Source organism: Lipophrys pholis (genome assembly GCF_963383615.2).
Source record: "Lipophrys pholis genome assembly, chromosome: 6".
Lineage (NCBI taxonomy): Eukaryota > Metazoa > Chordata > Actinopteri > Blenniiformes > Blenniidae > Lipophrys > Lipophrys pholis.
This window is the reverse complement of record NC_137629.1, coordinates 20,246,539-20,273,271: the sequence shown is the minus strand read 5'-3', so window position 1 is coordinate 20,273,271 and position 26,733 is coordinate 20,246,539. Positions and strand designations below refer to the sequence as shown.

The 26,733-nt window shown below is 43.8% G+C and overlaps 3 protein-coding genes across 4 annotated transcripts in view; 2 read left to right on the top strand and 1 right to left on the bottom strand.

Annotated features, from left to right (window-relative positions):
• The window catches only part of cyfip2 (cytoplasmic FMR1 interacting protein 2), a 29,094-nt gene extending 13,437 nt beyond the window's left edge, over positions 1 to 15,657 (top strand). The window contains exons 11-30 of one of the 2 annotated variants that reach the window (XR_013935427.1): positions 125 to 362; positions 1,133 to 1,285; positions 1,812 to 1,951; positions 2,856 to 3,003; positions 3,247 to 3,400; positions 3,529 to 3,685; positions 3,774 to 3,870; positions 3,961 to 4,037; positions 4,141 to 4,249; positions 5,045 to 5,164; positions 5,254 to 5,453; positions 5,555 to 5,642; positions 6,140 to 6,283; positions 6,439 to 6,529; positions 9,051 to 9,181; positions 9,544 to 10,628; positions 11,211 to 11,305; positions 11,451 to 11,689; positions 13,443 to 13,590; positions 13,684 to 13,850. Coding sequence is in view for 1 of the 2 variants with exons in the window: in XM_080465808.1 (XP_080321934.1) it covers positions 125 to 362; positions 1,133 to 1,285; positions 1,812 to 1,951; positions 2,856 to 3,003; positions 3,247 to 3,400; positions 3,529 to 3,685; positions 3,774 to 3,870; positions 3,961 to 4,037; positions 4,141 to 4,249; positions 5,045 to 5,164; positions 5,254 to 5,453; positions 5,555 to 5,642; positions 6,140 to 6,283; positions 6,439 to 6,529; positions 9,051 to 9,181; positions 10,556 to 10,628; positions 11,211 to 11,305; positions 11,451 to 11,689; positions 13,443 to 13,590; positions 13,684 to 13,851 (2,770 nt within the window). In the remaining variant the exon portion in view is untranslated. Of the gene's footprint in view, positions 1 to 124; positions 363 to 1,132; positions 1,286 to 1,811; positions 1,952 to 2,855; positions 3,004 to 3,246; positions 3,401 to 3,528; positions 3,686 to 3,773; positions 3,871 to 3,960; positions 4,038 to 4,140; positions 4,250 to 5,044; positions 5,165 to 5,253; positions 5,454 to 5,554; positions 5,643 to 6,139; positions 6,284 to 6,438; positions 6,530 to 9,050; positions 9,182 to 9,543; positions 10,629 to 11,210; positions 11,306 to 11,450; positions 11,690 to 13,442; positions 13,591 to 13,683 lie in introns of both variants that reach the window. The other variant, XM_080465808.1, reaches the window with a different exon arrangement.
• A 1,035-nt stretch (positions 15,658 to 16,692) lies between these two features.
• On the top strand, positions 16,693 to 23,760 carry hmmr (hyaluronan-mediated motility receptor (RHAMM)). Its single transcript, XM_080466051.1, has 20 exons — positions 16,693 to 16,847; positions 17,042 to 17,140; positions 17,217 to 17,302; positions 17,396 to 17,473; positions 17,838 to 18,026; positions 18,133 to 18,219; positions 18,298 to 18,409; positions 18,498 to 18,563; positions 18,723 to 18,796; positions 18,891 to 18,949; positions 19,024 to 19,307; positions 19,391 to 19,539; positions 19,632 to 19,846; positions 20,779 to 20,895; positions 21,035 to 21,235; positions 21,352 to 22,026; positions 22,172 to 22,241; positions 23,118 to 23,294; positions 23,394 to 23,556; positions 23,666 to 23,760. The coding sequence occupies exons 1-20, from the start codon at positions 16,802 to 16,804 to the stop codon at positions 23,680 to 23,682; spliced, it is 2,964 nt and encodes a 987-aa protein (XP_080322177.1). The 5' UTR covers positions 16,693 to 16,801; the 3' UTR covers positions 23,683 to 23,760.
• Positions 23,761 to 23,965: 205 nt separating this feature from the next.
• On the bottom strand, positions 23,966 to 26,481 carry insb (preproinsulin b). The gene is made up of 3 exons (XM_080466050.1): positions 26,471 to 26,481; positions 24,904 to 25,103; positions 23,966 to 24,240 (listed from the first exon to the last, which is right to left on the bottom strand). Exons 2-3 carry the CDS (start codon positions 25,091 to 25,093, stop codon positions 24,095 to 24,097), a joined length of 336 nt encoding a protein of 111 aa, XP_080322176.1. The 5' UTR covers positions 25,094 to 25,103; positions 26,471 to 26,481; the 3' UTR covers positions 23,966 to 24,094.
• Positions 26,482 to 26,733: the final 252 nt, after the last annotated feature.

Genomic DNA, 26,733 nt, shown 5'->3' with positions numbered 1-26,733 from the left:
ACATATTTGAACCTACATACAATCACTTCCTCCCTGGAACCTTTTGCCTTTTTTTTTTTTTTTTTTTTTTTTTTTTTTCAAAAAGCAAGTATTGATCCCAGTACTTTAACCCTCCGTGTCCCAGGTGGACGTGCACGCAGAGCAGCATCTCTCCGCAGTACAACCTGTGCGAGCAGATGGTGCAGATCAGGGAGGACCACATCCGCTTCATCTCAGAGCTGGCGCGCTACAGCAACAGCGAGGTGGTGACGGGCTCGGGCCTGGACAGCCAGAAGTCGGACGAGGAGTACAGGGAGCTGTTCGACCTGGCCCTCAGGGGCCTGCAGCTGCTGTCCAAGTGGAGCACACACGTCATGGAAGTTGTGAGTGATGCGGGGGCGGGGGGGGGATTGATTACGTTTGTGAGCGTGGGTGGAATGTTTACTACACTTACTTCACTCGGCCTCACATTTTGGAGTCGCTACTTGGTTTCAGTCGCATGTTCTTGTGCTGTGGGAGGAACTTTTAGTGTCTGCAGGGAAACAAGACAAACACGAAGGCCTCAAACCTCATGACTTGTACCCGAGATATTCTCACTTTGGGGTGCGAGGGACCGCCACTGCACCGCCAATAGACAAGCTTGGCGGAGAGCTTGATCTCAGTAGATTGCACTCTTCATCGTCATCTCAGGGTATCACTTGGAAATCCTGAATCAATTCTTACTGGCTTTATTTCCTCTAAAATGGTTGTCTTATTGGCCATTATTACATTATTGGTTGTGTCTAGCACCTTGGCGAGCAGTTGTTGCCTCACAAAATGTGTGTTTCACAGTGGAAGTAAAAAAAAAAGACGATTAATGAAAAAGAATTATTTACTAACTTATATACTGAGATCAACATTTAGAATAATTTAATCATGATATCAAGACAAAGGCTGGGAAAGAAAATGTGTCGCAGAGCAAGAGTCGCTCCTAAAAATCATGAAAAAAAAAAATCTTTTTATTAAGAGATAATTCTTATTGAGCAAAACTCAAATAAACGTATGTTTCGGCCTTCAATGCGAGTGCAAAGAAAACTCTGTGTGCAGTAAGTATGAAACGGTTTCCTTTTGGTCTGCATTCCTGATTTCGGCGTCCCTCTCCTCTGTGTCTCAGTACTCGTGGAAGCTGGTGCACCCCACAGATAAATTCTGTAACAAGGACTGTCCGGGCACGGCCGAGGAGTACGAACGAGCCACGCGTTACAATTACACCAGTGAGGAGAAGTTTGCCCTTGTGGAGGTCATCGCCATGATCAAAGGACTGCAGGTAAAAAAAAAAAAAAACTCTGAGCGGTTCTTCTTTTAGCAGCAATCCTCGCTGTTGGAATATTTCTCAATCAATTTACACACAAAGTTAACTGAGAACAAAATCCATATCGAACATGATGAACCATCCCCCCCCAACTGCTTTGATGTCTTCAACGTTTATTATCAAGAATAAAGTTTTCACATTCTGGGAAGTGTTCCTATTCAGCCTCTCTCATAACTTGGTACTGAGCTGAACTTGCTGGAGGCTTGTGTTTAAAAAAAATAAATAAAAAATACCCAAAAAAATCGTCTTCACAGTGAAATGTGTTTTGATTCTTGTCTCCTCACTCGGGTGTTTTTGACCTTCTGTGTGAGGAATGATGGAAGCGTAAAGCTCGACACTGTTTTCACAGTCGGCTCACATTCCACTCAGGTTCTTTCAGTGCATTAGTTTCTCAGACACGCAGATCATGACATACTTGAAGAAGAGAAACTTGTTAAATGCCCTCAGATGCTCTCGGTCACTAGTTTGATGTACCGTGCAGGTTCTGATGGGCCGGATGGAGTCGGTGTTCAACCAGGCCATTAGGAACACCATCTACGCAGCTCTGCAGGACTTTGCTCAAATGACCCTCAGGGAGCCGCTGCGCCAGGCCGTACGCAAGAAGAAGAACGTTCTCATCAGGTACACACAATAAACCATACCTTCTTTTACTTTTTTTTTTTTTTTTTTTTTTTTTTTTTAAAGAGCCATTCTGATCAACTAAAGGTTTACTTTTGTGTCAACTCCCATGCAAACCTCATATAAATTGTAGCAACCAACATTGTGATAATAGACAATAATGCAATACCTGCCGATGTTTAATGTTATATATAGTAATTGGTTATTACATTAGTGGCTCGTTGAAGTAGCATTGAAAGAATCCTTCAAATGTAATAAGTGTATCAAATAATTTTTTAACACAAAAACAGAGAATAATATAAGTTACTTATATTATTGTATTATTATTATATCTGCGTTTCTCCCATTTTTCATTTTCATGTCGATGCAAAAACCGTTATTATTTGCAGGTGATTATCCTCTAAACACACACAGAACAGCAGCGATCCATTTGTGCGGACGATAAATCGGTGCTCTTAATTTTTGGATTTTAGTAACACGAGACACAGATTTCTTCCGACTTTCTTTTTGAACCACTTTTAAGTCAACTACAGCGACGAGCAGTTCCACAATGCCACTTACGCTGTACTGCAGAATGTCTGATAATAATAGGATTTAAATGTCAACACGCTATCTGGAAATGCACATAAGCCCACTTAGAAAAGTGAACACCGTTTTCACTCCTTGCTTCTGTGGAGTGAAGAGAACAGCCCAATGTCCGCCATGCATAACGGAGGTATCGGTCTGATCGGCTCTCACAGATGTGCCTTTTCTGTCTTTGTGATCATGTTTATCTGACGTGACGCAAAGCGCCTCGTTGTTTATTGTTAATGTACAAAATAATCAGAATTCTGTTCTCGAATTGAAAATGAAACTGGATGGACTTTCATCCTGAAGTTTCCTTTATTTCCTTTTTCTTTGTCCGCAGTGTTCTCCAGGCCATCCGAAAGACGGTGTGTGACTGGGAGGGAGCGCGGGAACCTCCAAACGACCCCTGCCTGAGGGGAGAGAAGGATCCAAAGGGGGGGTTCGACATCAAGGTGCCTCGTCGGGCAGTCGGACCCTCCAGCACGCAGGTTAGACCTGACAGAGACCTGTTTACTCTCAGAAATAACATAAAAAACCTATTAAATGGGCTGCAGCTGTCAAGTGAAAGCATTTTAGGTTGTTTTTTTTCTAAACAGTTAAAGACTTGCAGCACTTAAAAATCCCTACAGCTGTGTGCGTCAAGTACAGATTGAAATTCACTCCAAGCGAAATTTGTAGCACGAGCAGAAGGTTACGGCGGTTTTGAATTCCTCTGCTCTCCTCCTGTGCAGCTGTACATGGTGCGCACCATGCTGGAATCTCTGATAGCGGATAAGAGCGGATCGAAGAAGACTCTCCGCAGCAGTCTGGACGGACCCATCGTGGTGGCCATTGAAGACTTCCACAAGCAGTCCTTCTTCTTCACACATCTGCTCAACTTCAGCGGTGAGCTGAAAGCTCTTACACCCAGTCCTGACAGTCATTTTTTATTTTTTTTTATGTTCTAAAATAATGAGAATACTTCATACTTTGAAGTTACCTTCTCTCTCTCTCTCTCTCTCTCTGCTGTCTAGAAGCCCTGCAGCAGTGCTGTGACCTCTCCCAGCTCTGGTTCAGGGAGTTCTTCCTGGAGCTAACTATGGGCCGCCGGATCCAGTTCCCCATCGAGATGTCCATGCCCTGGATCCTCACTGACCACATCCTGGAAACCAAGGAGCCCTCCATGATGGAGTGAGACACATCAGATCGAAAAACCTTGCCCGTGTTTGCGCCTTAAATAAATGTGTGGTATTCAAACCGCCGTTCTGTCCTCCTCCAGATATGTGCTGTATCCTCTAGACTTGTACAATGACAGCGGCTACTACGCACTCACAAAATTCAAGAAGCAGTTTCTCTACGATGAAATCGAGGCTGAGGTATGTTCCCATTTTAAAATCAGGCCGGTTAACTCGGTAATAATCTTAATAAAGCATGGCACTTTAATCCCTTTTCTTTCTCGTTCTCAGGTGAACCTCTGCTTTGATCAGTTCGTCTACAAGCTCGCAGACCAGATATTCGCCTACTACAAAGCAATGGCTGGAAGGTAGTCAACCACAACGCCCTCTTTTTATAGGTTTTGCGGCCACTACTCGATTTTGTTACAAGTCGCAGGTTTCTACTAAATCCCATGCTGTGTTGTTTTCCAGTGTCCTCCTGGACAAGCGCTTCAGAGCAGAGTGTAAAAACTATGGCGTGATCATCCCGTACCCTCCTTCGAACCGCTACGAGACGCTGCTGAAACAGAGACATGTGCAGGTATCAGAATTCCTCTGAGCCTTATTTCTTTTGCAGTCGAGTAATGGAGGAACCCATGTACGCAGAATTTCTCCCAAGAAAGAATGAGTCAGAATTCACAAGATCCACTCTCGACGTGACTCAGTGTTTTCAAGGAACAACTTCATTTATAGCTGAGAATAGACATTTGGTCAACTTCACATGTGTTTTGTGATCGTATTATACATTTCATGTGGTTGTTGTTATATCTTATCATGTTTATGGTGTATCTTTGTATATATATATTTAATGCCAGTGGTTGGTGTTAGTTTTTTACCAAATAACCAAAGTATTGATTAGTTAAAACAATCACGTTTTGTAACAGTTACAGAAGAAATCATGATTGAAAATTGAATAAATGGCATTAAAGAGCTACAATTGTTTAATACCAGCCTTTAGCAGGCGTCTTAGAGCCATTTGTTTTCTCTTCAAATCCCAACAGCTGTTAACGATACATTTTACTTTGAAAATACTAGAAGTTCGACAATCTGTTAAAAATGACAATAGAAAAAAGTTTATGCTCAATGTTTGAGAGTTGGCAGCCCTGGATAAGTTGTAATGGCATCTTTTCAACGTGTTGATTTGTGCAGTCTGTTGGTGGAGTAGTTTAATTCTGTGAAATCGCAATGCATTTGATCTCCTGGAGACATAACAAGTCTACAGCTTAAAAGATAGACAATGTGAACAAAAATGTAACGACTGTCCATGATCTCATCCCTTATTATTTTCTTTGCCTGTCGTGCTGGAAGTCACTAACATTCCTGGTGTGTCCTGCAGCTGCTGGGCCGGTCCATCGACCTGAATCGCCTCATCACACAGAGGATCTCAGCAGCTATGTACAAGTCCCTGGACCACGCCATCAGCCGCTTCGAGAGCGAGGACCTCACCTCCATAGTGGTAAGATCGCATGCGTTAATGCTCCCGGAAAGCCTTTCCCCCCCCGTGCTCGTCTCCCCGCCTCACGCTGCTCCGGGTTTGTCCGACAGGAGCTGGAGTGGCTGCTGGAGATCAACAGGCTAACCCACCGACTCCTGTCCAAGCACATGACGCTGGACAGCTTCGACGCCATGTTCCGTGAGGCCAACCACAACGTCTCGGCTCCCTACGGACGGATCACGCTGCACGTCTTCTGGGAGCTCAATTTTGACTTCCTTCCCAACTACTGCTACAACGGATCCACAAACCGGTCAGTTTCTCTTGTGTGGTGGGTCTGTAGCAGGAGTACAAGACCTGTGAAAGTTTGTTCCTCCTTTTAATTTGTGTGTAACATTTCTCTTCTTTACTCAGCTTTGTCCGTACAGCTATTCCCTTCACCCAGGAGCCTCAAAGAGACAAACCAGCCAATGTGCAGCCTTACTACCTGTACGGGTCCAAGGTAAGGTGCCATTGCAGCAACCAGTAATGTAATGCCTGCCAATCATTGTGGCCATTTTAAATGGAATAAAGCCAATAACTTGTCACTAATGGGATAAAATAGTTAAAAAAAATAATAAAATGAAATACTATAATTGAGAACGAGTGCTGCATAGTAAATGTGAATGAATATGAAGACTGGGTCATTCGTTATATCTGATGTTGCACTGATACTGCAAAATAAAATCTACAAGAAATGCAGTTGTGTTTTTTCCCGTCACTGGCTGCAGTTATTACATTTTCTTTTTTTTCTTCCTTTTGAATAAAAACAAAACCCAAAAATCTCTTCATTAGCCTTTCACGTGTTTGTAGATTTGATATCATTTCTCTTACATTTGCCCATTCATGATACCCAATCAAACGATTTTCATTCCTACTTCTGCGTTTCAATTCCTCATTAAATCATTTTATCTTGTGCGGATTCACATTGTCTCTGCTTTGCTCCTTGTTTCTTCACAGCCTCTGAACATTGCCTACTCCCACATATACAGCTCCTACAGGAACTTCGTTGGCCCGCCCCACTTCAAGACCATCTGCCGCCTCCTTGGCTACCAGGGCATCGCTGTAGTGATGGAGGAGCTGCTCAAGATCGTCAAGAGCCTGGTATTTATCTTCATTTGCCATTCCCGAAAAATCACTCTGCCCTCGATCCCTCGTCGGCGGGCTCGACTCTCGCTGATGACTCTCCTTTCTCTTTGTGCCCCCTCGTCCCCCATTCGCCTGCTGGTATTGATCCATCGTCTCTTGTCATTTTGCAGTTGCAGGGCACCATTCTGCAGTATGTAAAAACACTGATCGAAGTCATGCCCAAGATATGCCGCCTACCGCGCCACGAGTACGGCTCCCCAGGTGAGCTTGCAGCCCCCCCTCCCCCCCCTCCCCCACCATAAACTCCTTCCAGTGAACGGACGGAGCGCATGTCGAGATGCTTCTGTGGCACACGACCTCAGATTCCTCCTCATTCAGGCTTTCATTCCTTTTGCTCCGTCGCTGCCTTTTTTTTTTTTCTTTTTTTTTTTGTGTGTGTGTGTGTGTGTGTGTAATTATTGCAGTCAATTTTCTCAAAAATTGCTCTGTAATTTTAGGGCTCTTTATTTCAGGGGATTTGCAAGAATTTCCAGTCGGAAGAGAAAATGTCATGCACATGAGTCATATAATGCTGCAGATTACACAAATGCCTGCGGAAGTTACAGGTTTTTTTTTTGCTAAGTTTGACTTGAATTGGCTTCAAAACACATTTCTTTTGGGAGTTCTCGGATGAGACCATGGTGATTGTGTCTCCTGTAAACGCAACGCATTAAATCTTCAGGGGATCATGAGTACATTTCCAGTTGTTTTTGAGGAGTCGTTTCAAAACATTGTTCCCCAGCAAAAAATTGCTTCCACACAATTTCTTATACAAAATGGAAGAGATTTAGTCTTTTTTTTTTCTGGTTGTGCTACTGATGTTTGTGTCAGGAAAGAGTTTCCTTTGCATCAATGCTATCAGGGAAATTGAAAAACACGGAATTTGGAAAAATACACGGTGGTTAGAGAAGAGGCAAGCTTGTTACCAGAAGGTCACTGGTTTGAATCATAGATTTTGGTGAGAAAAAGGGAAGCTGTTTTTTTTTTTTTTTTTTTGCTCCACCCTAATCACCACCACCGCTCTTGAGACCTTCAGCTCCCCATGAATGAGAACAAACAGCTGAGCGACTTACTGCTTTTAATGCAGTATGTTAGATGCAGAAGATAAAATCTTGATTCTTTTTCTTAATTCTTAATTGAATATTATAACATAATATCGTTCCAAACAATAAAAAATAGTCCTTCCATTGGTGGACAACACTGTTCACCTGTGGCATAAATTGGATGCTTGTAAATTACTGTCAATAGTGTTTTTAAAACAATGTGTGCCAGTCGTTCATTTATTTTTTTTACTGTATTTTACTGATTTCTTTTTATCAAAACTTCTTATTATTGTATAATTTTCTCTCGATTCATACAATTTAAAAAAAGAAATTCCTTAATATTAATTTTTTTATATTTTTGTGCCATGCGAGGCCCGCTGTGATCACTGAATTTCCTCATGTGGGATGAATAAAGTCTCATTTCATTCTATCTGTTTTTATGAACAATTTTTTTCTTGGTAGTTGATTTAATACTCGTGTATAAAAGTTATGCTCGTTTCTCCCAGATTCATTCTCTAAATCTTTCCCCAGAGTTTATTCAAAACTTGCATCACCAGGCTCTCTTTGCATTTCTGTTGGGACAACTGTGTTTGCACAGGTGGCGTGAGAGCAGTAACTTTATTACTCAACTATCCGAATCGTCGATAGTACGGAGGACCAGATCGGTCAGGCTCCGCCGGCGGAGGATATTGTGTTTATGGTATTCGCCGGGGACTGGTGAGCTGTCACGCAGCGGCTGTCCTCGGGACTGAGCTTCATCACTGCTTTTCACTTTTGGCACAAATGGACAAGTTTCCTTTGAGAAAAGCCCCGTTTCTCTTGCCGCTTGGCGAATCCACTATGATCGGCGCGTGCAGCCAATTAGTCCTCATGGCTGAACCTTAAAGGGATGATCACTTCACACCTGATATTAATGAAAGGAGGCTAAGTGCTCGGTACTTAGTACGCTCAGATAATCGTCCACTGAAATAGCCCGTGTGGATTTGGACCCGCTCCTAATTGTGCCTTTAGGTTTCTCGGAAATGGGAGTTTGGTCAAGTTTTAGAAACTAAAAGACGAAGGGCTACTTTCAGAGTCCTCCGCCACTTCTGTAGCGGTGGTTGAGGACGCAGAGGGACTGGGACAATGGAAATCGAGCTTGGGAGAACAAATGTGCACGTAATGTGTTTATTTGACTTTTTTTTTTTGTTGTTTTATCAATATGCAGCACAAACAACAAAATGTGTTCAAACCCAGACAGCCAGGGCTTAATCGCACGGCGTCTCACTTCTCCACCTCCTTGCGTTGCATCTTTGCGCATTTCCCCACCTGCTGCCATGCATTTTGGCCAGAGCTGTGTGTGCAGATTAGAGCCAGTCAGATGGAATATCCCTATGACAACAGCTTAGTAATCTGTAGATTACTGATGTTCTGTACCCTGAGTCCTTTACCTGGCTTACGGCCTGTGATCTTACTGTCAGCAGTTAATGATCCGCCTGTCCTCTGCTGTGAGGGCCCGATGCTTCCACCAAATGTGGGTCAGAGCAGCTCGGCAGACCCGCTGAGACAAGCCTGATTCATCCCAGTGTCGATAGATTAATAATAACGACATAATGAGCTATTGGGAAGCGGATCATTTCTTGGCCGCAGTGCCGTTAGGCTAAAGACGGATGTAGATTTTGCTTAATAAAAAGGTGAATGTCTCGTTTCTGCCACGCCAGGTATCCTGGAGTTCTTCCATCACCAGCTTAAGGATATCATTGAATATGCCGAGCTGAAGACGGATGTTTTCCAGAGTTTGAGGGAGGTGGGAAACGCCATCCTCTTCTGTCTGCTCATTGAGCAAGCTCTGGTAGGAACAATTCCTTCGCAAATGTCACGATTCCATAATATTGCTCTGTGATTATTACTCCTAATGTTCATTTGACACATTAATTTGTCTCTACCTATTTCCTACCCCTTGCTTTTACTATTTACCCTGCCATGTTTTCATGTGGGTGACCAGATCCCCGAGAGCCTGAAGGTTTCTGCCCCAATTTGTAATGGCGACATCACTAACTGAAACCAAACATCATGCACAGAAACTTTTAGGCTCCCGTTCAATGCCCCCACCCCCACCCCCACCCCCCACCCCCTGAAGTGTGTTTCACCTTTGATGAGCTTCTTTTCTGAAATGCGACTCTATTTTTCATTTCACGCTGGAAACAACCACAGGTGGTAAGAATTTAGGACTCGTCGTTGCCATCTAAACTTTAGTTGCAGATATTAGTTGTCTATATTCCTCTCTTGTTGGTTTGATCTGATGCTCGTTCTCTCTTCATGTTAGTTTAGCACACACAGTTTCGCCTCCGTGGAAGCAAAGGGATTGAGATTATCTTTATTAATTCTCAAAGAATAAATAAAAAAAAATGCATCAGCTTAAGTAAAAGAGAATCCAAGATGTTTCCTTCCTTTTCTTCCACGAAGGAGGTGACAGCATGTTTCGGGTTGGTTTGTCATTAACTCTCTGTGTGTGTGTGTACAATATAACACCACCCTGCTCTCACTCTCCCCTCCATTTCTGTCTGACTGGACCAACCTGTGTGTGTGTGTGTTTATTTGCGTGTACATTGACTGGGACTGCCTCTTTAAGTGTGTAGTTGAGCGTGGAGGCGTTGCATGTTTTCTCCTGTCTCTCTTCCCATCTGAGACTCTTCAGCCGAGGTTTTAAGATGCTGCTACTTCCCGCATTCTAAGTTTTGACTGGCCGTCACGGCGACAACCGTTCCCCGACAGGCTGGAGTTATACCCGTAACTTCACGTTGCTCAGATGGTTGTGAACTTGACCTTTTGCCGCCGAACGAGACGCGATAGGATTTTGTGCTTTGGAGTATGACTAATTATAATCCCGTTAATATTGGCCTGTCACCCTGGCTTGATAAACATGGCCTCATTATCCACGCTGTCAGTCTGCTATCTGAGCTGCCTTCCCCCGTGTAAGCTGGAGGTGGTGTTGAGTTATCCATCGACACACACTGACAACACCGTTTTCTTAATATTTTTCAAGCTATATATTAAAGCGTTGCGAAAAGAAAAAAAAAGAAAAAATCTTAATAAACGAAGGAATTCAGCAAAATCCAAATCACCTCATGGCTATCTTGCATGCTGTGTCAGTGTGTCTGTGAAGCAACGATACTAAAAGTTCTTGTTTGGAAATCATATATTTTGTGTTGTGCTTAAATCTCAGTCCCAGGAGGAAGTGTGCGACCTGCTTCATGCCGCCCCTTTCCAGAACATTCTGCCCAGAGTTTACATCAAAGGTAAATATACGCTGTTGGTCCCAATGCATTGTGGGCATAGGTCTCGAAAAGGAAGGCTGTCTTATGTAAGGGTGTCATCTTCACACTGGGACAGAGGAGCCACTTCCAGGCGCTACGAGCCATTCACTGGCTTTAAAGTGCTGCGTGTCAAACACTTGGATGGTGGCGAGGAAGACGTGCGGCTGTATGGGAGGAGCAGGCAGATCCGGAGTAACAGTAGCAGGAGGGAAACCAGCAGGCAGGACGTATGTGAAGATTTAGGCTGAAGACAAAGAAACTGTACGCAACCAGAAACTCTCTGAGAAGTTCAGAGTGACACTATGAAGCGTGCGTATGTTACGTCTATCTAATAATGCTGACAGCAGCTGTTTGATTCTTGGTGTTTTTCCAATCTTCATTTTATTAAGTGACATCAAAGTCAGTCTTTTTCCAAATAGGAGTACAAGGAGCGTCTTACATTAGGACTAATGTGTGTGTGCAGCGTGTGTGTGTGTGTATCGGGTTTGAAGTCTAATTAAACACAATTTAAAGTTTTGGAAAGCGCTTCCTGCTGAAATGTGTGAATGTTGGCGTGTGACACAGAGGGAGAGCGTCTGGAGGTGCGAATGAAGAGGCTGGAAGCGAAGTACGCCCCCCTCCACCTCGTGCCTCTGATCGAGAGGTTGGGAACGCCACAAGTGAGTGCAACACCTCTTATGTGTTTGTCATTTCACAGGCGCACCTGAAAAAATAAAGATTACACCTGCAGCTGAAAGGCAGATTTGAAATATCGGTGTTTTTTCCCCCGTCGTAACGAGGTATCGTTCCTGCTCTCCCCTCCAGCAAATCGCCATTGCCCGCGAGGGAGACCTGCTGACCAAAGAGCGCCTGTGCTGCGGCCTTTCCATGTTCGAGGTCATCCTAACGCGCATCCGCAGCTTCCTCCAAGACGGCGTGTGGCGCGGGCCGCCGCCCACCAACGGCGTGATGCACGTGGACGAGTGCATGGAGTTCCACCGTCTGTGGAGCGCCATGCAGTTCGTCTACTGCATTCCTGTGGGCACGCACGAGTTCACAGCGGAGTAAGTGAAAAGTGGTCGACGATGGAAGGAATTAGACACATAAAAGTCTTCGTGGCGGAGCAACAATTGATTCTCTGGCTTACGAATATTGCCCAGCGATGTGTTTCGGCTTGCAGAGTACAAATAAGAGAGACAGAAGTGATGCAAATTGTTGGAATACGGGTTTTACGTTTTCGAGGCCATGTTCCGGATTTAATTGAGGCATTTTATAAGCATTTGCGCCGATGTCCAAAGCACACACTGCAGTTAATACAGTGGAGACACCCCGTGAAGCTGAATATGCGTCTCAATAATGTGTGAAGGGCTTAAAATTCCAACTCAGCATTTCTAATGAAAGCAGAATTAGGGATCAACCTCAAGTCATCAAATATGTGATCTCGTTAACGCGTGTTTCCTAACAGTATTTCAGCACAAACCAAAAGCTAAAAATGAATAGGTCGCTTGTAAACATAAAATAAAACTAGGTAAATATTTATAAAAAAAATCAAAAAATAACATTGCAAGTGCTTCCGGCAGAAATGCCAGTGAGGCAGTCTGCCTTCATGTATGAATAAATGTTTGACTTGGACTGTACTGGCTGTCCTCAGCTGTGTGAATTAAATAAAAAAAAATAAAATAAAAAAAAGGTTTCCCAGTAGATGAATGTGTCCTGCAGTCATCTGAAGGCAGGCAGAGGGACGGATGTGGTGGGGAATAAAAAAAAAAAAAAAAAAGCTGCTGCCGTCAGCTGTGATTATTACACCGTTATATAAGCGCTTCTGTTTTTACGCAGGGACATTAAAAGAGCACAGCTTGTTTGTGAAATTGTTTAGCATTTATGGTGCAGGATGCGGCAGAAGAAAGTGAAAAATCATCATTTTAGTAAATGCACTTCTGGGGCTTGTGTTTTTTTATCTATATTTGAATGTTTAGCCCGATGCGTTTGAGGTGAATCGGTGACCTTATATTACCTCGTGTGTGTGTGTGTGTGTGTGTGGTTGTTTGTCTCTCTGTGTTTGCCCTGTGATGAACTGGTGACCTGTGTTAACCTGCCTTCACCTGTCTTGAGCGTGGCTCACCTGCGATGCCCTGTGACCCTCAATTGGATCAAGAAAGTGGCTGGTTGTTGAAATGTATATCAAAAGACGGGTAAACCCAGTGAAACGTTTGTATTACAGGTTTAAAAGATCTGTCAAATAAGACTTTAGAAAAGTTGAGGGATCCAGTTTTTTCATTTTCAGTAAAGATGTGGCTTTCAGCCGATAAAGCCATATGCTGCCACTCATCCTGTATGTGACTCCGCCGGGGAAATGAATAAATAGTCAAAGTGGAGCAGAGTGCCGATCGGAGGGATGGCTGAGGTTGAGCAGTTCAGAGATAAAGTTGGAGGGGCCAGGTTGAAATGATTCTGACATGAACGCGGAGGACAGATAGTAGATATATTTGACAAATGTTGGCGGTGGCTGGAAAAGAGGAAGAGCTCAGAAGAGATTAATGGACGTCATGAAGAAGGACATGGAGATTTAATAGTCGAGGAGAGGAGAGAGCAACACTGCTGTGGTGAATTCAGAAGGGAGCAGCTGATAGGTGAAGCTGTGTGCGTCCAGTACATGACCTCACAGTACATGAGTCAACCCACCCCCGTGCAGCCCCCTTTCTGTCCACGCTGCAGCTAATAAACCTCTGCAGTGTAACAGGAAATTAACTTGAGCTTCTTCTGGTGCTCCACTAAATGGAAACATGACTTCCTGCTGTACGTGCTTTGTTGTTCCAGGCAGTGTTTTGGCGACGGGCTGAACTGGGCCGGCTGTGCCATCATCGTGCTGCTCGGGCAGCAGCGTCGCTTCGACCTCTTTGACTTTTGCTACCACCTGCTCAAAGTGCAAAGGCAGGACGGCAAGGATGAGATCATCAAAAATGTGGTGGGTGCATGTCGTCTGCTGCGTACACATTCAACTCTAAGGCCTTGTGATTTAATGATTTAAACGCCCCTCCCCCGTTGTTTTCCTCAACAGCCCCTGAAGAAAATGGCCGACCGCATCAGGAAGTACCAGATCCTCAACAATGAGATTTTTGCCATCCTCAACAAGTACATGAAGGCAGTGGAGACAGACAGTTCCACCGTGGAGCATGTTCGCTGTTTCCAGCCTCCTATACACCAATCTCTAGCTACCACCTGTTGAAAAAAAAAAAAAAAAAAAAAAAGATCCTTGACTGATAGTACACACACACACACACACACTCAAATATATACACGAACACACTTCTCAAACACACACATTCCCCTTAGCCGTGATTCTAAATTCTGCCTCTTGCTGGTCTTTGAGAGGTATAGAATATGTAATTGGCTCCACAACCGACTCCAAAAGTCCAAAGACAGATCCTCTCCTCCGTCTTTGGATTCTTCGCAGCCGTGGACCAGACAAGAGGTGGAGGTGTATATTCACGCCTTTTCATTTTGCTCCCTGTGGCTCTCACTCAGACTCATGCATGCCTTTTTCTTTTCTTTTCTTTTCTTTTTCTTTTTTTTTATTCCTTCAGCTGCACATTTTTGCGTCGGGACAGCTGACTGAAATGCCAAAATAGAATGAATATTCTATATATGTGAAATATAGAAAGTCGTACAAAAGTCCAAATTTTAGAATTCAAAACCAAGAGTGGAGACGGAAATCAGCCTGTGTTGGGTGAAATATTAATGAATGCAGTTTCTAAGTTATACAACAATTGTTCAAGGGTAGGATTGTGCTGGTTGGAGCTCCTAATAGTAGCAGGACAGCTACACTTCTCTTTAAACACCCAAATCTGTTTATTGGATCCGTTTCAGTCTCTTCGTTCGATGGTATACTAATATGCCCATAAATCATACATAGTCTCCATCATGACGTATTTGATTGCTCTCAAAGGAACGGAGACATGTTTGCCTTTCTTTTCTTGACCCACCAGGCCTGTTTGTTTTTTGTTTGTTAGTTTTTTTTTTGCCTCCAAGCTTCTTTTTTTTTTTTTTTTTTTAGTTCATCTGGTACCAGTTCCACTGTAAATTTCACTGTTGAACAAAAGTGAAGTGTTGAGTGTTGTAATTGTTCTTGTTTTTAATGATTAATATTTTTACTTTACACATCCTCAATATACTTGCCTCTTTGTTTACTTGATGGCTCGTCATCTGTTATTTTTTTTTCTTTTTCTTTTCCTCCTCCCCTCTCTTGTCTGTCGGAAAGATTTTTTATATTCTGTACATGAATAAAGTGTTATTATTTACAATTTGGAAAAGACGTGCGACTCCATTCGAGTAAAAACAGTTTGCTTTTTTCGAGAGCTGGGGGGGGACAAAAACAAGATAAGAGAATATTCTAGGTTGTATAAAGATGGTGCTGTACTAGATGAACCAGTTTTGAGTGTGAATAAATGAAAATAAAAAAAACTGACACACAGTAAGTAAAGAAAACAACAAAAAAAAAAAACAAATGAAATGTCAGTTATAATTAAAGGGCAGTTTCAATATAGTCAGTATTTACTATTGTTGGACTTTTGCTTTAGATTTAGCAGTGTTATCAAAATATGCAAAATTTGTCCCTATTTTTTTCATATGAAGTACAAATTATTAAGGAATTATTAAGGAGTAACCCTGCCCCTAACGAACCTGTAATCTTTTTTTTTTTCTGCTTTGTTTTGAATGAAAAAAGTTTCTTTTGTAACTCCAGTGTCTTTATATCATATTTATTCAGCTCCGACTTACTGTTCAGTTGAAGGTTAATCTCGTAAAATTGAAGGTACCAATGTATCATCTCGAAACCTTAGCATGGCAAATGTAATTTATTGTCATCAATGGCTCCATTTGTGACATGAGGCTTTGTTTATGAAGTTGTTGTACAAGTGACCATGTTTTGAAGTACAAAAAAAAATGGAGAAAATGAATATAAAATGTACAACAATGGTCCTGCAAGGGATTTAAAGTTATGTTGTATTTCCATGAAATAAAAAAAGTTTAACTGAACAAATGAAGTCATATTTATTATTGGCCTGGAATTCATCTTTGCATTTCACACAAATATTCAGAGATTAGTTGTTGGCAGACTTGACAGGATCACTGGATGGTAGCAATATGTGAATTCTGTAATTTTGTGTTTGCCATCCATTCATTTTATATAATGTACTTCAGTCAACTCAGTGTCAACTCTATGTACATAGCCCATAAGCGGTTATTTCTAATGCTTATATATGAAATATATCAAGTGCATATTTACACATGTTTTTTTAAAGCTTTAAAAACGTTTTTTTAATCTAACAAAATAAATAAAAACACATGAAATAGTAATGAGCCACTACTTTCAACTGCTGCCCCTAAAATGTGGGACATTCTGACTTTATACATCAAACAGGCCTCTTCCTTTTTCAGTTTTAAAACCCATCTTAACTTTTACTCACTGGCTTTCAACCCAGCATGAGATGTTGATCTGATGTTATTTGTGTTATGGTTTTCTTTTGTCTTTTTTTATTCCTGTTTTAGTTGTATTTGATTTATTTTTTTCTTATTCTGTTTTATGTCTTTGTACAGCACTTTGTTTCAACCAAGGTTGTGTAAAAGTGCTTTACAAATAAAAATGGATGGAAAATACAATAAATACACAATTAATTTATGCATCTGCTTTAAAGAATGTAGCCTTACATTTGGCCCATGAAAAGGTGACGCTCCATTGGTTTTAGTGAAAGGTGCACATTCTTAGAATAAATAAAATTGCCACACAATGACTTCAACCTATAAATGACTTTTTTAAATGAAATAATTTCGTATTTAAAGTTTGAATTGTTTAATCAACAATAATTGGTAAAAGATACCATTTTAACTTTCATCAGATGTAGTGTGTGTACAGTATTTACCTGAAAGACGCCCTGCATTTCGCGCATGCGCACAAGCGCCTAAACCCAGGGGTTTACTGGGTGTGGACCCTTGTGAGCATGCGCAAAAAGGCGGGGTTTTTTCTGTGCGTCATGGCGTCACTATAAACGTGCATGCTTATTGGATGTGCGTATTTAAACGAAGTGACTATTTTGAAATTTCAGCGGCATTCAGAGTTTGAAGCTTCGTTTGTCCGGGAGTGTCAAAACGGCTGATTTAGTCCCTGCACTGGAATTAAAATGTCGTTTTCAAGAGCTCCGTTGAAGAGGTTCAACGAGAACATCGGTAAGTGAAGCTATAGATTATTCCCTGGTCATTGTACCGTAAATAGCTTCTGTTTAGCTGCTGTGTCAGAAAGCGCCACAGTGTATCTGCGTGGCTGAATGAGTGAAATATGTCAGACAGGTGGAGTAAACCCGACTCGATCGACCGCAGGTATCCACATTTTACTCTTTAACTTGTGTGCTGTTTGTCCAAAGGTTGCGCCCCTCCGCCGGGAAGTTACGAAATCAAACCTGGGGACCTGAAGGGAGCTGCGTCTTTCGAGAAATCTGACCGGTTCAAACATCCAAAAGAAGGCGGGTGAACAAAACAGATTTGAAGTAAAACCAGCACGGCGTGTGTTTTGTTATTTACCCTCTGTGCCTCCAACAGCTGGTGCTGCCCTGCTGCCGCCACCATCACCCTCCAGGAATGCCCCCTCGACCCCTGTCCGCAGGGCGATGTCTGTTGATGTGCTGGTAAATTCTGTGTTTGGAGTATGGCCATTACCGATTTTACTTCCACGAAAACTGCTCCCATCATTAAATTGTCTCTCCCTTTCAAAACCCCAGGTCGACGGCTCAAGTGGAAGGAAAGACAAGCTCGACATGACGATGGAGAGGAAACAACAGAAACTCTTGGAGAAAGAGGTGCAACTTTGTCAAAGATATTCAAGTAGCCTCAGCTCCTATAACTGCCCACCACAGATTGATAGCTGTTTCTTCTGCAAGGAGGTAGAAAAATTAACATCAGGGAAACTTGTGTGTGGCATTGCATTTGTCTTTTTTTTTTAATCAATGTACCTTGGAAGACTTCCTGAAGGTCTGTGTGGAAAAGATGCATGCCTTTTGAGGATAATTCTGATTGCAAGTGAGAAAGCAATAACCAAATGCTGGCTGCAGCAGGATCCACCCACCCTGAAGCTGCTCAAACACATTTTCAGGATTGTAATTTCCCTGACCCTCACTTGTTCTTGTGTTTAATACGTCACGTATAAACTGGTTTCCTTTGCAGATCCGGTCCCTTGTGCAGCAGCGAGGGGAGCAGGACCGTCGGCTGCTTGCCCTGGGAGAGGAGTTGAAGAAGGTGGAGGCCAAACTGCTGGCTTCAGTCAGGGAGAAGACGGGCCTGGCTGCCAATGTTACCACGCTGGAACGACAGCGGGCAGAGCTCAAGAAAATCAACGACTTCCTAAAAAACAAGGTGCATCCATCTGTCTTTTTTGAGTCTTTACTGTTTTTACAAACGCTGTCTTTTTTTTTTTTTTTTTTTTTTTTTTGCATAATAAGTGTTTTTTGTTTTCTATCAGGTTTCTGCTGATGCTACTAAAAAGAGAATCAATTCTCTCTCAATGGAGTTGATGGATGCCAGGAACAGTCTGGATGTTAAAAACAAAGTATGAACGTTATTTTTCTCTGGTTGAGCGTCACAATGACATTTTATTTTATTTGCGCTTGTTTATGTTTGTATGCAGGAGTTGAGTGTCCTCCAGGTTAACAGCGAAGGCAAGATAAAGGAGTTTGACACGGATCTGCAAGCTGCCTGGGGTACAGTGACATCCCTCAAGGAGAGGAACACAAACCTGTGTGAGGATCGTATCTGTTTTGTACTCCCAGTGAGACAAAGGGGTTGACTAGTGCATACACAAACTAATAAGGATTGTTTTTTTTATAGATGAACTCCATCAAGTCTTAAAAACACAGAACACTGAGCTTGAGAATGAAAACGCAAGGTTACATGGTGAGTTTTCTTTATGGGTCTTCAATCAGCGTCTGTTGAAAAGGGCATTTCCAGCCTGTGTTCTGCACCCGAAAATGTATGAATGTCCATTTTACATAATTACTATTCCCATTTGTTGGTTTGATTGCATACGCTTTAAAGTTTATTTCTCTTTTCCAGCTGTCATATGCGAACTAAAAGAGGAACTCAAAGTTGTACAGGGATATCTAGATGTGGCCAATGACCAGATCCAGGTAGGAATCATGACATGAAGCGTAAACCCCTTTGCAAAACGGACTTAAAATCTTTATACTCGGATGTGTTTTTGATCTAAAATTGTCCTCGTAGGATCTCCGCCTCCAGAGTCGGGAGAAGAAGACAGATGCTGGATCTCAAGAGAAACTGAAGTAAGCCCACGCTTGCTCCGTCCTGTCACAAAGCTTTCTTTCACTTCTGTGAACTCGCTTGTCATTTTTCACAGGGATCTGCAAGCCGAACTCGGACAGCGCACTGCGGAGCTCGGATCTACACGAGAATGGCTGAGGCAAAAAGAAGAGGAGCTCGCGTCCTCCCAAAGCACGTTAAGAAGCTTGGAGGACAAACTGAACGTGGCCGATCAAAAAATTCACGAGGCCGAGACAACGATCCACCAGCAGGAAGTGGAGCTCCTCAGACTGAGGGACGTGCTCAGGAGAACCGAGAAGGAGCTGGACGAGAGAGTGGCCCATCTTGAACAGAGATGTGTTTTCTCAGAGGAAGAAAGAAGTATGCTCGTCTGGACTGAAGAACTCATTTCCTCGTGGTCATTTGATGTTTTTAAAGCATGTGCACCTTCCGGTTGACCGTAGGTAAGACTCAAGAGGAAGGCCTGAGGAGAGTCGACCAGCTGAAAAACGAGCTGTACTCATTAAGTGAGGCCAGGCAAGACGAGCAAAGAAGACTAATTCAACTCAAGCAAGTGAACGGGAGGCTTGAGAAGAACGTGGCAAAGGAAAAGGTGAGACGAGCATGAATGAATGAAAATGTGCCAATAGGAGGCCCGTGTCAGGTGTGGCTCACTCTTTTTTTTTTTTTTTTTTTTGACTGCAGGAACTGGCGGACTCGCTAACTGTCCTTGTGCAGCTCGAAAGAGAGGAATCGGAGAAACAAATAAAACAGCTAAAAGACGAGATAGAGGAGATCTTGGGAGAACTCGCCGTGATGGAGGAGCAGGAGCAGAGGAAGCAGGAGGCCTTTCTGGGGTTGCAGGAGGAAATCAAGGATCTGGAGAGACAGCTGAGTGACACGAGGGCACTCCTGGACAGGTGAGCAACCAGCGGCTGATCGCATTGGGAACGGAAACTACGTCAGCGGAGCAGCTTTTTTTTTTTTTTTGTATCTTGTCATTCGTCTTGTGTTGTTGTTTGGGTGTACGAGCAGCTGGCAACATGAACCAAAGGGAGAGGGAAAAATAATTGAGGCTCCCAGTCCATCTCGGACACGACACAGTCAGTGGGTCACTGCCTATTTCTGTTTATAACCAATTTGAAGCCTCCAAGTCACCCCGGTATTCCGTACTTGGTACATGAGGGCAGCAGAGCACCCAGCGAGGAACGTGTTTCTGCTCTCGATACCGTCGACTGGAAACTGACGGTTCAAATAAGACACGCCACATTTGACTAATGATGATGATCTGTCACAGCCGGATTGTTTAACAGTGTCCCAAGAGGTGGTTTCTAAAGACTAGTGGGTCTTATGAAGCTGTTCAAACTCAGAAAACAAGTCATTTATTGAAATGTTTTCATCATCGTAACGACACAAGATTTTCACATTGTAACCTGTTTTGGAACTAGATTATTTTTACTCGATCAAAGGTTTTCCCATTAATATGCATGGAATTGTCTCGAATCCATTGTTGGGAGTATGTTATTTAAATAATGACCTCCTTTTAAAAAAAAAAATAAAAAATAGGAGTTGACAAGACTCCTATTCTTGTGACAGATGAGCTGAAATTTTAATATGACGCATTTTAAAACTGAACTGAAAGGAACTGTTAAGTGGTGCTGAAAATTGAAACCCTTGATGATTTCAATGATTGTCATGCTTTGAAAGTCACACGTACTCCCGCCGTTCTACCTCTAGTTGCTTGTGACGGTGAAAATGTTATTATTTTTTTTTTGTACTGTGAAGTCCAAAGACACTTTTTTTTTTCTCTCTCTCCTTTTAACAAAATAGCCCGTGTGCTTGTCGTTTTTAGGGAGCGCACCGAGGCGGTGGCTTTGAGGAATGAACATTTTGCGGCCATCAGAGGACTCGGAGAGGAGCGCACAAACTCACTCGGCGAGATGGGAGGTATTGTCACGGAGCTGGAGAGGTGAGCACTCGGGTGTCGGTAACTCTCGATATATATCGCCTGAAAGTCAGTTTGACTCGTGTTTCCTTTGAACTCGAAATTTGGTCTGCATGTGAGCCTCCTCCCTCCACCCAAAAAAAATGCCCCTGTTACTTTCCAGCACCAAAGAGGCTCTAAAAGCTGCGAAGGGAAAAGAGAGCGAACTGGAAGCGGAGGTGGAGAGAGTGAGCCGCCAAACAAAGGAGGAGATGGACAAAATGGTTGAAGAGAAAGAGGCGGAGATCAGAAGGGTGCAGCGGGCGCTGGAGGAGCACCGGGAAAGCCAGTTAGCTGAGGCGCAAGCCAGGGAGCTGAACGCGAGGTATACTTAAAACTCACTTTCAATCTGTGTATGGAGAGAGAGAGAGAGAAGAAATGTTCACTTTTCCACCTTTTTATGATTCCTTTTTTATTTCTCATTTTCGTCTGACTTGGTAGAATGTTGCTGGAGGTGCAAACTCTCCTCTCACAAAGAGATGAGGAGATGAAGGCCACAGAGGCGAGCCACGCTATCCAGATCAATCAGCTACAGCAGGAGCTCCAGCTGCAGACAAAGGAGAAGGACGAGGCGCTGGGGCGACTGCGGGAACAGATGGGTCAGAGTGTAAGTCGAATCCAAAGTGAGCGGGAGAAAGCCCAGAGACTGCTGGAGGAGGTCACCCGGGAAAAGGAGGCAATAATGGAGCGACTCCAACAAGAGAGGCACGACAAAGCTGAAATTCAGGAGCGGAGAGAAGCTTTGGAGGCTGAAAGGAAGGAGGAGCAGCAGCAGTGCAGGTCAGAGGTGATCAGACTACAGGCCGAACTGGAGAGAGCGGCCGAGGACAAGAGGACTCTGCTGTCTCAAGTAGAAGAGAGAGACCAGTCCACACGTGCTCTGGAAATTCAGTCGAGCTCATGTGAGCGCGACAGAAATCGGCTTCAGAGCCGCCTGCGCGGGGTCGAGGAAGACGTTGCGTCTCTTCGGGCCCAACTGGGCTTTGCGGAGGAGAAGGCGCGGGCCTTGAGGGAACAGGCCGAAGTCCTGGCCCAGGAGAAAGTCACACTGCAGTGGGAGATAGAGGAGCAGCGAGACGAGCTTCAGAGACAAATCGCTGACGTCCAAGAAAAAAAGTGAGCACATCTGCATTCTGATTTGATCATTACTTTTTCTTTTTTTTTTTCTGTCTGTCTGTCTGTCTGTCTGTCTGTCTGTCTGTCTGTCTGTCTGTCTGTCTGTCTGTCTCTGACATTTAATTCACAATTCCTTTCGTTAAAGCTCAAATTCAGAAACCGACCACTGGAAGAATCTTTTCGAGGAGCTGTTTGCGAAAGTCCAACCGTTCCAGGTCAGTCCCATTTCACACGTGGTTCTAATTCACGTGGGTCTTTCGTCAAAGCCGCACCTATCACAACTCTAAAGTGGAAACGACTTGCTGACTTGAAATATGTTTGTGCTGATGGATCGTCTCCCGTCGCTGCCGTTCAACTTTGGCGTAATGAGCGTCTCCCGTTCATTGTTTTTGGATTTAAAAGCGTTGAAACGTTTCCGATTTCATTCCATCCCATTAGCCTTCTCCCGCAGTCCCATTTCTTTGATGAACACATGATGGAGACGGTGGCTGTGGTCTAAACGGTGAAACGTTTAGCTGCTTGAAAGCTGGGCATTTTTCTCGGGGAGTTGATGGAACCACGTGGAGAAGACGAAATTGCATTAGTCAGGTGGCCAGAAAGGATCCAAATGGATGCCAGTTGGGCCAACTTATTCCCCAAATTCATGATAATGTTTGATGTTCTCAGTTTGTGTGCTGAATTTAGATGGAAGGATTTCCTCCACAGATGTTGAAAGAAGACATGCATCCACGTTTATACTCATCTTAACCCATTTTATCTGATGTAGGGTGACGGTATATATATATATATATATATATATATATATATATCCTTGCTGCTGTCTTCAGCGGTGTTGTGTAATTTGACACCAGCTACAATGTTTTGTCAGCTTGCACAACCACATAAAGGAATTCCCAGCAGTTTGCAAATCGGAGCCATGTGCTCATATATTCTATGAAGTGGTTCTGAAATATGCTCAACCTAATTATTTATTGCTCTGGACTCCCGAGATGCCGAAAAGCATCATCAACTCCTGTTAAGTTAAACTAAACGCATGAGTTAAATCCTCTCCATGTGTACGTTGGTGTGTGTGTGTGTGTGTGTGCCCACAGGAGCAGCTCAACGCATTTGCCGCGCAGCGAGACGCACTGCTTAATGAGAACGGTGCAAACCAGGAGGAATTGAACAAATTGGCGGACGCATACGCTCAACTCCTGGGACACCAAAACCAAAAGCAGAAGATCAAGCACGTAATGAAGCTCAAAGATGAGAACGTCGCTCTGAAACAGGTGAGAGCAGCAGCGTCGGTGGCTCAAAAGTTCCCTCCCTCTCAAGTGCCTGTAATTGATCTTTTTCCCCCTGTGCGTTTACGCTTCGTGTGCATGTAGGAGGTGTCCAAGCTTCGCTCCCAGGTGACCCGGCAGAAGTATGGTCTGGAGCAGCTGAAGTCGAAGCTCCCCGGTGCCCCTCGTCAAAGGTTTGATCCCAGCAAAGCTTTTCAACACGACAAGGAGAACGTACAATCTGAGACCAGCGCCGTCCTTACAGAAGGTGAGCATCAATCACTAACTCCTCAAATCCTTGTACACAAGACATGTGACGCCAGCCGAGAAGTATTTGGATTGTTTTATATGATTGTGTTTCTATTTTATTTCATTAGGAAACTACCACTTCTAGAGGATTTGGGAACTATTTTGGGGGGCAAAATCTTGATTCTTTTTAATTTCTTTTCAAATAAACATGGAATAGATACTGGTCTGTGTCGCAGAGCTTTATTTACCCAGAGCCTGTTCTGCCTGGCTTGTTTGGGCCGTGTCAGTCTTCAGCCAGTAGAGGGCACTGTATGACTGCAGCCGCAAGTTGGAGAAAAGCACAAGGCTCCTGCAAGCTCATGTTTCATCCGCAGCACACCGTCGACAAACCACACAAATTCACATCTTTGCAGAGAAGCCTTGGGTTATGGGTCATGAAGCTTTATTTCCTTCAGTTGATAAGACATAGCCAGCAAGTATGTGGGCCAGAAATGGACTTTCGGGTCCTTGTTTGTTTCTTTACCGGCCATGAGTGGTGTTAGTTGTGGAGTGGCGAGTCAGTCGCAGTAGCCCTCCAGGTGGTAAATGCTGCATGGCTTATGGCAGCACTGCTCCACGATGCCTCGCTTCACCTTGGGCTCATCACGACCAGACGGCGCTCTCCACAGCCGCTGCTCCTGTCTGGCCCTTTCAGACAGGAACCCTTTGAAGTGGAGAAAGTTTCCAGAGCCCCGTGTTAATTCCTGCGGCTGCTGTGCAAACCCCCAGTTCCTAAAAATACCATTTACTGTTCACACTTTAATGGGGACTTAATAGCTAGTTAATCTGATCTCCCAAATCCATTTAGCCTTGTTAGTCTCTACTTCAAGGGGGGTATGACGAATCTCCAGCAGAGGCATATCGCAGCCATACACCCCATATGTTAACTTCAAAACATGAATCTGATTGAGCCAGGGTTTCCAAAAAAAATACGTTACGGGAACTGCATAATGAAGAATTTGGGGATTTCACAAGATTTGTGATGAATGGATTTGTCACATCAGAGACGTTAAAGGCAACAATAAAAGACCAAAAGCCTGACCACACCACTGGACTCACAAAAAAAGAGGCTGGAGAGAGGCTCTGCACACTAATGATGGCTCAGATGAATGCATAGATTTAGCTCAGTAAAGTTCCAGCTCGTATCCAGTTTTTCATTAGACTAAGCCTAAACTTTGAACATGGTGTGCAGAGACTGTGCCGACACAAAGCCAGGCGGGAGCTCCCGCCTTTTGCTTTCTGAGCGCCTATCATCTAGGGAATTAGAACTCATTTTACACAAAGTCAAACGGAGGAAGTCGTTTCCCAGAGTCGGGCGCCAACTTACCGAGCAGACGCTCCAGATCCCGCTTGTGGAGCCGGGTGGGGGTGTGGAAGAAGCCCCGTTCCCCACACACAAAGTAGAGGGCATCCACCAGGTGGGAGCCGCACAGGTGCTGCAGGGGGGCAGAGGACGCCACCGGACAGGAGAGCACCAGCAGGAGCAGCATCGGCACTGTCCATGATACCGCGGCCATAGGAGGGAGACTTCTTGAACAGAGCCGAAAGGCAAAGCTTTAGACGGAATAGTGCACATCTGATCAAATTTTTATCATGTTAGGTTTCAAAGACAAAGCACACAAACTGAATCCACCTATGAATACTTAAAAGCTTGAGGCCAGACAGAAGAAAGCCGGAAAGATAAAGTGATGCTGAATTGCTATCAGACTTTGGTTGATGACGTTCAGACATGACAGGATCACTTTCTTTCACTAACTTAGGTTACGGATGTTTTGCCACGCTCTTGTGAAATTCTATCGGATCGCTCCGAGCTCAGTGTAATGGTGCAGAGACAACATGGTCGGCACACCAAAAAAAAAAAAAAAAAAAAACTCCCAACGCAAAATAAAGTCTTTGAAGTGTGCAGAAAACTGAATAATTCATTCTCATTGGAAATGAAAGGCTGGGATGAAAAGCCACAGTGAAACGAGGTCTGCAGGAGAGTCGTCGTATGACACAAGTCTCAAATTTCTAAATCTGGACCCAAAATAACTGTGCACAGTCTTAAGCAACAGGCTGTCATGGGGTGCACATGTTTTCATCATGCAATGATGTGTAATATTACTTGGAAAAATATTGCCACCATGCCGTCAATATTCGGATTGATTTTTATTTATTTATTTATTTTTACATTTTATAGTTTTTGCAAGTAACATCTTCTATAAAAGCCTTACAAAGTAATGTTTAATGTTACTTCTACAAAGTCCCCATTGAAGTAAATTGAATATTGATTTGGTTTGAATTACTCCTGCCCGGTCTTTTCCCCAGTTGAGCTTCATTTTGTGACGGCATCATGTAGGCAGCAGAAGAAAACGCATGTCTCAGAATGACCAGCGAGCCTGCTCAAGGTCACCCACCACCCCTCCTCCACCGCCACCACCACCGCCACACACCTCAGAACCCGGCCTAGATGTGCTCGCGCTCCAGAGTTTCGTCGAAGATTAGAGAACTGTTGTCAGTGTTGTTAAGTAAATCCCATTTGTGATGGATAGTCGCGCGGTTTGAAAGTTCAGCCTCTGTTTCAAGGTGAAAAACATATTTAGCAGCCATTTAGAGACTCTATAGACCTTTTGTGGACATGTTATAGTGTGCTGCAGATTATTGGATTGAAAATGAATCATTTTAACAGTGTATTTAACAATGCACCTGTGCCAGGCATTACAACATTGGCAGAGAGCTGGCTCATCCCCGCCTCTCCTCTATCCCCTCCTGGCCCAGTGCCAGCCTTCTTGGCACAGCAGGCTGGCTGAATCACAGACCCTGCCCATGCTAGACTTTCTTTTCATCCTGGCTACCGTACACATCAATTTAGCGGCGTAAATCTGGAGGGAATACAGAGAAATTTGCTTGCTTACCTGTGGCTGGTGTGCCTAAGTGCAGCAGAGCAGCTGGTGGCTACAGATGAAAAGGGCCTGGGCCTATAGGGCTATAAAGGAACAGAGAACATCTCCACTTGGCTACCTTTCCCCTTTATAACTCCTCATCTCCACCTGGCCTTTGTCGGCCTCAGCGGAAAGCGCTAAGGTCCTCTTATTAACACCCTGACCTGTAAGCATGCTGATCTGCTCCTGAGTGGCCCGACGTCATTTAAACTGAGTGTGGACGAGCGGCTCTGAGA

Bases quoted from the DNA above. Each gene is read 5' to 3' on its own strand.
- hmmr (XM_080466051.1), top strand. From the start codon at position 16,802: ATGTCGTTTTCAAGAGCTCCGTTGAAGAGGTTCAACGAGAACATCG. The intron at 18,027-18,132 runs GTGCATCCATCT...GTTTTCTATCAG, and splicing joins ACGACTTCCTAAAAAACAAG to GTTTCTGCTGATGCTACTAA. The intron at 22,242-23,117 runs GTCAGTCCCATT...GTGTGCCCACAG, and splicing joins CGAAAGTCCAACCGTTCCAG to GAGCAGCTCAACGCATTTGC.
- insb (XM_080466050.1), bottom strand. From the start codon at position 25,093: ATGGCCGCGGTATCATGGACAGTGCCGATGCTGCTCCTGCTGGTGCTC. The intron at 24,241-24,903 runs GTAAGTTGGCGC...TCCACTTCAAAG, and splicing joins GGATCTGGAGCGTCTGCTCG to GGTTCCTGTCTGAAAGGGCC.